Genomic DNA, 12578 nt, shown 5'->3' with positions numbered 1-12578 from the left:
GTGAAGAAAAAAAAATTCACAGATAAGCGGGACCATACAGCTCAAACCCACGTTTTTCAAGGGTCAACATGTATATAAATATTTCCAACCAGCAAGCTGTACATATTAAACTTGCACAAAGTCAGACGTCAATCATATCTCAATAACACACACACACACACACACACACACACACACACACACACAAGTATGCACTGAGAAAAGAAAATGGAACTGACTTTGTCAATCATACCTTAATAAAACTGGAAAAGTAACTTCCCCAGTGGTCCAAAAGTTACGAATCCGCCTGCTAATGCAGGGGACACAGATTAAAGCCCTGGTGTGTGAAGATCCCACATGCCTTGAAGCAGATAAGCCCATGGGCTACAACTACTGAGCCCGTACTCCAGAGCCCATTGCTCTGCAAAGAGAGAAGCCCAAATAACAAGAGAAGCCCACACAGCTCCCTTAGAGAAATCTTGAGTGTAGCAACCAAGACTCAGTGCAATCAAAAGTAATGTTTTTAAAAACGGGAAACAAATGAAAAAGGAAAAATGGAACTGGATATATAGAAACAATTATTAATGCACAATTCAGAATGAGGCAGGTGCCAAAGCAAATAGTTCAAGACTCCAGATTTCAGACCAGACCACACCAGGTACCAAAAGACATAAGATGTCACAAAAGAAAACTACAGATCAATAATCCTTGAGCCTAGAAGCTCAAAAATCCTCGACAGAAGACTAATAAATCGAATTTAGCAACATATAATGGGAACTATATGCTATGCCCAAGTGAGATTTATCCCAGGAATGCAAAACTGGTTTAACATATGAAAATCAATGTAGGGGCTTCTCCGGTGGCTCAGTGGTAAAGAATCTGCCTGACAATGCAAGACACTCAAGTTCGATCTCTTACCCAGGAAGATCCCACATGCCAGAGAAACTTAGCTGGATTAAAAAAAAAAAAAAGAAAATCAATGTAATATAACATTAACAGAACAAACGATAAAACAACATGATCTCAATAGATACAGAAAAAGCATTTGACAAAATCCAACACCCTTTCAAGACAAGACAAAAATGTTCACACCAGGAATAGAAGGGAACTTCATTAATCTGATAAAGGCTATCTACAGAAAGTCCACAGTTCACATTGTACTTAATGGTTAAGACTGAATGCTTTTTCTCTAAGATGAAACAAGACAAGGATGTTCACTTTTACCATTCCTATTCAACATTTTACTATAGGTTCTAGTTAGGAAAATAAGGCAAGAAAAATAAGTGGAGGAGGCTCAAAAGGAAGGGAATATATATAAATATATAAAATTATGACTAATTTGAGTTGCTGTATGGCAGAGACCACCACAACACTGTAAAGCAATTATCCTCCAATTAAAAAAAGAAAAAGAAATAAAAGGCATTAAGAATGGAAAGGAAATTATATAAATTAGTTCACCACAGCTGCAGGATATAGAATCAACATACAAAAATCAATTGCATGACATGATACAACATGTATGAACCTTGAGAATATTCTGCTAAGTGAAATAAGTCAGTCACAGCAGGACAAACACTATGGTTCCGTGCACATGAGTTACCTAGAACAAACTCATTGAGACAGAAAGAATGGTGGTTCCCAGGGTGGCGGGGAGGAGAGAACGGGGAGTTATTGTTTAACAGGTGCAGCGTCTGAGCCGCAGGATGAAGTCATGGAGGCAAACGGCAGGGGCAGTGGGGCAGCATCGTGAACGTGCTTAACTTCACTGAGATGTGCACTCAAAAATGTTTCAGAAATAATAGCAAATGAAACAACTCACAAAGGACTAATCTCCAAAATTTGCACGCAGCTCATGCAGCTCAATACCAGAAAAACAAACAACCCAATCAAAAAGAGGGAGAAAACTAAACAGACATTTTTCCAAAGACATACAGATGGCTAGCAAACACAAGAAAAAATGCTCGATATCGCTCATTACTAGAGAAATGCAAATCAAAACTACAATGAGGTATCACCTCACACCTGTCAGAACGGCAAACATCAAAAAATCTACAAACAATAAATGCTGGAGAGGGTGTAAAGAAAATGGAACCCTTTTACACTGTGGGTGAAAATGTAAGCTGATACAGCAACTATGGAGAACATGGAGATTCTTTAAAAAAAAAAACTAGGATTAAAACCAGCCTGACTCAACAATCCCACTACTGGACATCTACCCTGTGTGTGTATTTGATGCTCAGTCGTGTCTGACTCTTTGCGACACCATGAACTACAGCCCGCCAGGCTCCTCTGTCCATGGAAACTGCTGGGCAAGAATACCGGAGTGAGTCTCCATTTCCTTTTCTACCACACATCCTGAGAACACTACAACTGAAAAAGACACATGTACCCCAGTGTTCATGGCAGCACTATTTACAACAGCTAGGACATGGAAGCAACCTAGATGTCCATCAAAAGGTGAATGGATAAAGAAGCTATAGTACATATATGCAATGGAATACTACTCAGCTATGAAAAGGAATGCATTAGAGTCAGTTCTAATGAGGTGGATGAACCTAAAGCCTATTAAAAGAGAGTGAAGTCAGAAACAGACATATCATGTGTTAATGCACACATATGGAATCTAGAAAGATGACACTGATGAACCTATTTGCAAGGCAGCAATGGAGATACAGACAGAGAGAACAGGCTTGTGGACACAGCGGGGGAAGGAGAGGCGGAGACAATCTGACAGTGCCATGGAAACATACACATTACCATATGCAGACAGAGAGCCAGCAGCAATCTGCTGTCTGACACAGGGACCTCAAACCAGTGCTCCGTGACGATCTCAAGGGCTGGGATGGAGCAGGCAGGTTCAAGACAGAGGGGGCATATGTGCACCTATGGCTGTGACTCATCTTGATGTATGGCAGAAAGCAACACAATATTATAAAGCAATTATCCTCCAATTAGAGATAAATAAATTTTTAAAAAAAGTTTAAGACAGCAAATTGGCTGTGCCAAAATTTTAAATGTCTGGGCTTCAGAGGACATCAAGAACGTGAAAAGGCAACCCACAGAATGGAAGAAAATATTTGTAAATCATTAATCCAACAAACGACTTGCATCTAGAACATACAAAGAACTCTTGACAACTCAACAAAATATAACCAAATTTTAAATGGGAACAGGATTTGAACAGACATTTTTCTCCAAGTCAAATACACAAATGGTCAGTAAGCATATGAAAACATGTGCAGTGTTATCAGTCATTACGGAAATGCAATCAAAATCATAATGAGATACCACTCACATCAGTGAGGATATGGAGAAAATGAAATACATTGCTGGTGGAAATGGAAAATGAGTGCAACTGCTTTGGAAAAGCTTGGTGGTTCCTCAGAAAGTTAAAACATAGAATTACCATATGCCTCGAAATTCCACCCCAAGGTACATACCCAAGAGAACTGAAAACATACATCCACACAAACACTTGTAAGTGAATGGTCACAGCATCATATATTCATCATAGCCCAAAAGTGAAAGCAACCTTAATACCCACCAACTAATGAATGCATGGATAAACCCAATGTGGTACAGCTACACAATGGATTGTTTTTTTCCCATAAAAAGAATGGAGTACTAATACATGCCACAACATGTATGAACTATAAAAACATGCTTAGTGAAACAAGCAAGACAAAAGATTACATATTATGATTCCATTTATACAAAATGTCCAGAATAGGCAAAACCATACAAAGTATAGACTAGTGGTTTGCCAGAGGCTGGACGTGGCATGAAGGGGGAGTGATCAATAGTAAGCATGGGTTATTTTTTGAGGGGTGGGGGGAGGGGGTATAAAAAATGTTCTGGAATTAGGTAGCTGTGATGATTGCACAATTCTGCAAATAAACTAAACCACTGAATCATACACTTTAAAAGGGTGAACTTTATGCTATGTGAAAAGTGTTAGAAAACAATTTTTTTGAGGGAGAAACTGAAGACGACATTCAGAGGACGACGAACTGAGGACAGAGCAAGAGGTAGAAGGGATAAAGCTAAACAGATAAGCTTAGCACAGATAAGAGTTTGGGCTTCAATTCCAGAGTCACTAGGGAGGCGGCGGTGGTTTCTAAGAAATACTAAGTGACAGGCTGAGAACTGCAGCTTGAGCATGATTAACTTGCAGCAATGTAGAGAAGGCACATTTTACATTCCCTTCTATCTTTTCAGTGATTCAGTGATTCTCATTTATATGCCTCACATCATCTAGGGACTCACAGGTAGAATATTAAGTAAAACACATTTCTCTGACACCCTTGCACGGTCAATTAACACAGCAACAAATAAGAGATTTGCTCAGTTGTGTCTGACTCTTTGTGGCCCATAGACTGTAGCCCACTGGGCTCCTCTGTTCATGGGATTCTCCAGACAAGAATACTGCAGTGGGTTGCCATTCCCTTCTCCAGGGGATCTTCCCAACCCAGGGATCAAACCTGGGTCTCCTGCACTGCAGGCAGATTCTTTACCGTCTGAGCCACCAGGGAAGCTCCTAACACGGTGAAGTAATGCTTAAAACACATTTAAAATTAGTGCATATTTCACACCACACAGCACTATGTCCTAGTGTTTTATGGGGATACTCCAAAAGAGTAAGAGAAAAAAGAGACCAAAGTCAACAAAACACAGGTATCAAAATTGTAAAAGATATTCAGTATCACTGCAGCAAGCAGTTCAATCAATGCTGGCTGACTCAAAATTACTAGTAAGAACAGCAAAACAAGTGACTTGGTTTCATCGTGTTTGTTATTATACAAAGTCTAATCAATTGCTGTTTGCAGAAAATATCTTGTAAGGTTCAAAGTATAAAATTCCTTAACCAAGTTTCAATCTGTTTTAAACATTCCATTTGAAACGGGAAGTCAGCTGAGTCATGGTCACACAACACACCAAAATTCAAAATGCTTCTTCCCTGTTAAAAGAGTAGAAACACAGATTTCTGCTTCATAATCAGCTCACACAGAGTATGCAATTCATTTTAAAAATAAGACCACCTTGACAGGACATTTAAACTATATCGTTGGCCCTCGAAAGCCCAAGTTCCAAATTCAGATTCAATCAACCAAGGATCAAAAAAAATTCCAGAAAGTTCTAAAATACAAAACCTGAATTGCTATACATGGGCAAATGTTCACATAGCATTAACACTGTATTTACAACTACTTACATAGTATTTACATTGAATAAAATATTATAAGTAACCTAAAGATGATTTAAATGTAAGGGAGAAAGTGTGTAAATTATATGCAAATACTATGCTATTTTATATGAGGAATTTGAGCATCTTTGGATTTTGGAATGGGCTGGGCTGGGGGTTTTGGAACCAACTCCCTGAGGGTCAACTCTTATTTTCACTTTGTTGCTCTTTGAGGGTTTTTTTGTATTTTTTAGAGAAACTATGCCTTAATCAAATGTTACTTTCTCTTTTTTAAATCTTAAAAATCTCTTTATTCACATTATTTAGCTCCTCTATCATACTCCCTATGACACAATGTTTCTTAATATTTGGGGAGCCACAAATCTTTGAAGCATTCTAAGGATTTTTTTTTTTTTAAGCATACATTCAGTTTTTTGAACTATTTCATACCATCTGTGGTCCCTGCGGAATTCAGGATGAGAAACTGTTCCAGTGGCACAATGCCACTCTAATTTCAATGGGGGCATTCTTTTGAAGAAAGCATATCACAAGCCCAGCCCAATGTTTCATTTTCTTACTAGGGTTATCAGTTTATTACAGGTGAAAAGCCAAAAACACACAACTTTTATGTCTAACAATAAAAGAGTTATCTTCAGAATAACCTTTCAAAAAAGCTACAATCATTACAGTTGGCCAATTTAAATAACACTTGTAATTACTGTAACCTCAATTATTTAAAATTATACCTCAGCTTCAACTAATTGTTTGGCACATCCTGAAATGAAAAAAAACAAAAACAAAACATTGAGTTAGTGTAAAGGTAAAAGTACTGGGTAAAGTTTCAGTTAATTTCCTTCCAAGTGGTGGGGGAGGGCACCTGATGTGATGTACTGAGAACAAACACGGCATCTACATGACACTGCTGCCAAAAAGGCTTAACCTGAATCTAATCATAAGAAACCACAGCACAGATCCAAACCGAAGTCCGCAAAAACAGCTAGTCCGGGCTATTCCAAAATGTCAATGTCATGAACGGGGAAGAAATGGATAAGGAACTGCTCCTCATGGAAGGAAATGAAGACAACTAAATGCAACAACCCTGGATTAAGGAACTGAGAAAAAAGAAGAAAATACATTTTAAAAGACATTATTAGGACAACTGGAAAAATCTGAATATGAACCAAATAGTACTGTAACAAAGCCAAACTTCTCCAACTGTGATCTATTTGAGAGCTGTTACGCAGAATGCCCTTGTTCTTTCTTTAGGGGTGACAGGGCATGATAAAACAAATGTGGCAAAACTGGTAAACCTAGGTGGAGATACAAGTGTTCACTGCACTCTTCTTGCTACTTTAATTAAGATTAGGATGGTTTTTATAATTTCTTAAATGGAAGGACATTTTCTTGATTTTGAGAGAGAAATCATAAGTTAACCTGACCAGAATATATACAGCCATATTTATTTAAGTCTTTCCAATTGTGGACAATACTTTTGAGATTGTCATGAAATGGAGCTGTAAAGGATGGTAACTTACACTCACTGATTTATTTCAGACACCAAAATTCACAAGAGATTACAGGATGGTACTCAGATTTTTTAATGTTTATATTTAAAATTTCCATAGAGGGTTGTTACACACTTTAAAATTAAGCTTACCTTTTATAATTCATTTATTCTACCAACTGATGTACCACACAGCTTCCAAATAAAGCTAGAAAGAAACCTATCAATATGAAATTGCTGGCCTACAAAGCACATTGCAGGAAAGCAACACAAACACTGAACAAAATCAGAAGCTTCTCTCCCCAAATAAATTGGGTGAATTCCAAGAGCACCTTATCTAGGGAGTTCACACCTGCTTTCTCTAGTCTTGTCTTAGTTAGCACGTCCCAGGTAAAGGCGTCTCAGATAAAAACATTCCAGTTTAGATGCTACATTATATACTATGCAGCATCCTTAACTTCTCTCATGTGATGGCATTTAATGGTTGGTTTTAGGGGGAAAAAAAAAATCAGCATGCCATAAAGCATGTAACTTCTACTTTAGACAACACACACTACATTAAATTAGCAAAATGGTCCCCAAATAGTCTATTGGGGTAATTATTCTATTTTCAGAATAGAAAGAAAAAACCAAAGTTACCTTTTTTCCTATTGTGCAATATAAAATACCGCCTAGCCGGAAGGTACCCTAGAGTCAAAAGGTCTGTTTGAATCCCAGATTTGCCACTTGTTAGAGACTATAACCTTGACCACAGCTTTCTCACTTGTAAAATGAAGGGATCCAAATATTGGCTGGTGTTATGGTCTAGATCTAAATACACAATGATTCTATCATTTTGGCTTCCTATATATATATGTGTGTATATATATATAATTTACTTTATGTACTTATATATATTAAATAATTTATATATAAATTTACTTTATATATATACACACATGTATATTTTTTAAGTCAGACACATTGAATTAGAAGGGATTTTTTTTTACAACCATAAACTGTAATTTATCATCTTTTTCCCCCAAACCTCGATGTCTGTTCTCACTTCTTTTGTTCAGAGGCTGGGTCAATCTTCCCTTTACCCAAAATGGAAACTCCTGTCTATTTAGTGGATTTTTTTAAATTAAATTTTTTAAAAATTAAATTAAAAAAATATTTTTTTAATTAAAAATAAATAAATAAATAAAAATTTAGCTGCATCACGTCTTCCCTGTGGTGCACAGGTTCTAGAGCTCGAAGGCTCAGTAGCTGCTGCCCATGGTCTTAGCTGTCCCAAAGCATGTAGGCTCTTAGTTCCCCAACCAGGGGTTGATCCCAAGTCTCCTGCACTTGATGGCAGATTCCTAACCACTGGATGGCCAGGGAAGTCCCAAGACTCCTCTCGCAATTAATCCTAGTAAGTGGGTGCCAAACCCCAGATTCAACACCTTGAGTAATCACACTCCTGCTTTTCTACTACCACTTTATTCAGGTCGTCCTCACCTCTTGCCCATATCACTAGTTATCATTTTTCTATCCTATCACCACCCGACCTAAAAGCTTCATAGCTTCCCACAATGTAAGATTTATGCAAAATATCCTCCACCGGATATTCAAGAAACTCTACCCCTGCCTCCACCCTCGCACGCCAATCCAACTGAACTACTTACTGCTATTTCACAATTCTCTATAGTTTCTGGATTTCGTACCTTTATTTCTGCTGTTGTTCCTACACTGCCTTTTTCTCTGCCTTTTAAAACGGATTCCACTCTTTAAAATTTAGTTCCAGTTGCGATCTCCCGTATCTAGACATTACAGTTCTGTCTTTTGAATGCCAGGATACTGACAAAAAGTGACATTTTTAATGGCCGACAGTAAATTAAGAAAAGAGAGTTGACCTCATGCGGGTAACCAAACTTATCCACTGTGCCAATTTTATTTAACTGGCTCTGGCTACCTGGCACACCGTCTCCAGGGCTTGCAGCTGAGCAGAGGAAACGGAGAATGGCAGCAAAACATCTGCCATTCATTGAGAGACTGGAAGAGCTTCCAAACAGGGGGTCTACACAGTGGGAATTTGGAGTCCCATGGTATTACAAAAGATATTGAACACTTACGGATTTAATGTTAAAAATCCACATGTTTAGTTATACTCAGGGAACATGAAGATCTAGAACAGCAGGGGTGATTTCACCCGAGGGGACCTCTGGCGATGTCTTAAGACTTTTTTTGTCACACCTGAGTGAGTACTCCTGGCCGATGCTGCTCACATCCCATAATACACGGGGCAGACTTCACAACAACAAATGATCTGGTCAAAATGTCAACAGTGGGTCTACTGGTTAAGACTCTGAGCTTCCAGTGCAGGCGGCACGGGTCTGATCCCTGGTCAGGGAACTAGGATCCCACATGCCTCGTGGCACAGCCAAAAAAAGAGGTCCGCAGTGCCCAGGATGAGAAATTCTTATCTAGGAGTGCTGCCTGTATATGTGGGTTCTGCCTCCCCAAACATACTTTCACTTTTTTTGGAGGTGAAGAACCATGCCTCTTGTGAGGCAACACAGTACGGTCCAAAGCGTAACATCTCCTGCAGTTACCAGTGGTGTGGCCTCCTGGAAGTTACTTAACCTCTTTGTGCATCAAAGTCTTCACCTGTAAAACAGAGACGGAGATCCTGAAAGCACCTACCTCAGAGTTTCAGGATCAGATGAGTCGATGTAAGATCTTCCAAGTATGCCAGGCAGACAGAAAACATCCGCTAAGTTCAGCTACTGCCATTCTTGCTTCCCTAGTGCCTAGTCTTGCATTTGGAATATAAGAGGGGCAAGAAATGTTTACTCACTGAATATGGGATAATGCCTTCCTGGGGAGGCACAAATGGGTAATGACAAATATACTCTCCTTATTTGGAAAAAAAGAAGCACAGTGCTAAGGATGGAGTTGAAAGGAAGCATTTGCCCACCTAATCTTCTCTCTCCCTCCTCAGAAAACTTTTAACCTTTAGGAAATGTTCCCCTCGCACAGGGACCTTGGTATACACTGGCCTATGACATCCTTTATATTTGTTTCTCCTTTTTATTCCTTCTAACCAATTAAAGATCTTTGAATTTATGATGGAATGGTATCTTCTTTTGACCCTTGCATCATTTACCGGGTGTTAGTTATTCATGTGCCCATTACAGCCTTCCTCCTATAATCTACATGGAGTCTGTGGCCAGGGACAACACTTGACTCCTTTTTATAAAACCCAAGGGGCCTAACAGACCTTGGCAACTGGCAGGTCCAAACCTCTCGCTTTACAGATTAGGAAGAGAGGCTAAGTGATTTGCCTAGAGTCAAGGTCATATTGTTAAGTGACAAAGCTGGGATTCAAATCTGATACATAGATGATACAGACTCCAAGTTCTATCCAACTGTAATAGCATACAGAAATTATACCTGTGGTAGAGACAATTTTTAATTACGTTCCAGAAAGCCTCCACAGGAATTACACTGATAGTTACCTGACAAAGCAAAAATAGAAAGAGAAACAGACTGACACTCCAAGCTCCTTTCTGAAAGTGTATCTTAAAAACTCAACCTGTTTTATTTAATAGTTTCATATCTTAACGTCAACAGCTTTTAACAACAAAACTTAAATATCCAGTTGTCTAGTCAGCGACGTCAGGCTTAATTTCCTTTAAATGCTTGTAATTATTTTGAATAACAGAATATCTCTTATTTTCTAAGCCAATGACGACCATCCTTCACCGACTGAACAGATTCTTTAATGACCAGTTTAACAAATTAATATCTATATAACCCCAAAGACCAGCAATTTGAAATGATTCTACATGCTGAAAAAACATTCAGATGATTTGAATTGTGACTGTTAAGACCTCAATACAAACACAAAACTTACAATCACCAAGCACAAACTACATTAAGACCTGAGACAGACAATTTTTATTTTATTTCGTTCAAGTAAAAGCTGCTCACTGATTAGGTTAATCTAGAAGTTTCTCTCAGTATCCCAATATGATGCAAAAGAAAACGGCGAAAAAGAAAGGAAAAGACTGTAAGACCAGAATATGAATGTGAAAAAGAGCTAAATGCCTTGATGCTTAAGCAATTACAGCTCAATAAAGCTTGACATTTTCACAGGGGCATCGTTTAAAAAACAAAAAAAACGCTTTGTGGTGATGATTTAAGTTACCAGTGCAAAAGCACTCAGGTCCAAGAGGAGCGAGAACCACTTACTGGGAACAGATTTTTAATTATTTTACCACCTGATAAAAGGAGCACACACCGAACGTAGATATAAATGTATTTCAAAAGAAAACAAAACGCAGTCTATGCTCGGTAAAGTTCAAGGGCAAAACTGTTTCCAGTGCAACAGAATCCGCCTGACTACAATGTGTTGGGGGGAAAAAAAAAAGGCGAAGACATAGTATCTTTTTATAAAGGCAACAATTTGAGTTACAAAGTAATAACGGGGAAGCCAAAACAGTTTGACAGCCCGCCATAAGGGCCGCCTCAATCATGAGTCACACAATGCCTGCAACCATTTACAATAGTAATTAATGCACAAGTCCCCTAATTAAATTCTAAATGGGTGAGAATGCTTTAACTAAGTTTACAAGAATTGCTTTTCGCTGTTTTTTGCCACCCCCCCGCCCCAGCCCAAGAAAGGAAAACACGCGTAATTACGCATCTCCCCGCAATTCCTCCATCCAGTATTCCCTCCAGCCTCTTCTCCGTGTCTGCTCCCTGCGTGCGGAAGAAAATGACACGGGAGAACTTCTAAACCCAGCAAGGGCGAGCCAGGGTGGAAATACACGATTAATGAAATGGGGTGAGAGGCGGAAAGCGCGCCCATCTTACCTGCTAAGATTCCTTTCTACGTCTTTGGTAGCTTTAGCTTCCAATTCTCTAAAACGGAAAAGAAAAAGGGGGGGAGAGAAAGAGAGAGAGAGATAGAGAGATGCGCGTGAAAACGGAGCTGCCGCTGCAGAGGCTCGCGCCGGGGCCGGATGGGGAGGGGGGAAGGGAGCCCGGGGGGGCTCACAAAGCTGCGGGGCTGCAGCCCCGACTGCGGTCAGGCGGCGCGGGCCAGCCGCAGCCCCCGGCCGGGCCCCAGCAGCACAGCGCGGCCCCTCCGGGCCTCCCGTCCGGCCTCCGCAGCGGCGCAGCCGGCGCCCCCTTCGCGGAGGCCCGAGGTCTCGGGGACGCCCGGCGCCGCCGCCGCCGCCCGCGATCGCGGGCCCTGCGGCAGCGCCCGAGGCTCCTCCCGCCCGAAGGGAGGCCCCCGCCCCGCTCACCTCATGTGTGTAAAGTGCACGAGCAAGTGGGGCGCGGCGAGTGAGGCTCGCGAGCCTCAAGCCCTCCGTAGCGCCGCGGGGAGAGGCCCGAGCCGCTGCACCAGCGCCATTTTCTACACCGACCCGCTGCCGCCGCCGTCGCCGCCACCGCCGCCGCCGCCGCCGCCGCCGCCGCCGCAGGCCCCAGACCGGAAGTGAATGCCCCACTCGGCAACCCCTTCCGGGGGTGTCGCAGCCACCGGCCTCAAGATGGAGGCCCTAGCAACTAGACCAGCAAACTAGGCAGACCCTTGGCAACCGCCCGGGCGCTGCGCGGCCGCGGGCCGGACCTTCCTGAAGCCGGTCACAGCCTCGGAGGTGCCCCGCACAGCGGCTTGGGGGCCCACCGAATCCCGAGCCTACCCTTTCTCGGCGCAGTCGGCTCGGATTCTGACATGAGTTCCCTCCCCTTCTCCTCCTCCTCCTTCTTTGCTGCGACACAAGTTTCCTTCCCTACTGCCCGGCCCCTCCCCCACAGAAACACACCAAAAAAAAAAAAAAAGAATCGCCTAAACCGCAAATTCTATCCCTGCCGCAGCATGATGAGCCCGCGCGGCTTTTGAAATCCGCCACTTGCAATTATTTTTGACCTTGG

The 12578-nt window shown here is 41.3% G+C and overlaps 1 protein-coding gene across 6 annotated transcripts in view; it reads right to left on the bottom strand.

Moving 5' to 3' along the window:
* Nucleotides 1-12114, bottom strand: part of TNRC6A (trinucleotide repeat containing adaptor 6A) — a 95326-nt gene extending 83212 nt beyond the window's left edge. For 2 of the 6 annotated variants that reach the window (XR_009694432.1, XM_061153039.1), the window contains exons 1-2: nucleotides 11945-12114; nucleotides 11508-11555 (exon numbers count right to left, since the gene is read on the bottom strand). Coding sequence is in view for 4 of the 6 variants with exons in the window: in XM_061153039.1 (XP_061009022.1) it covers nucleotides 11508-11555; nucleotides 11945-11949 (53 nt within the window). In the remaining 2 variants the exon portion in view is untranslated. Of the gene's footprint in view, nucleotides 1-9158; nucleotides 9297-11507; nucleotides 11556-11944 lie in introns of all 6 variants that reach the window. The other 4 variants (XM_061153033.1, XM_061153036.1, XM_061153035.1 and 1 more) reach the window with 3 other exon arrangements.
* Between the last annotated feature and the right edge of the window lie 464 nt (nucleotides 12115-12578).

This window comes from Dama dama, chromosome 10, assembly GCF_033118175.1.
Source record: "Dama dama isolate Ldn47 chromosome 10, ASM3311817v1, whole genome shotgun sequence".
Lineage (NCBI taxonomy): Eukaryota > Metazoa > Chordata > Mammalia > Artiodactyla > Cervidae > Dama > Dama dama.
Note: the sequence above shows the minus strand (reverse complement) of the source record. Positions and strands in the feature narration are given on the sequence as shown.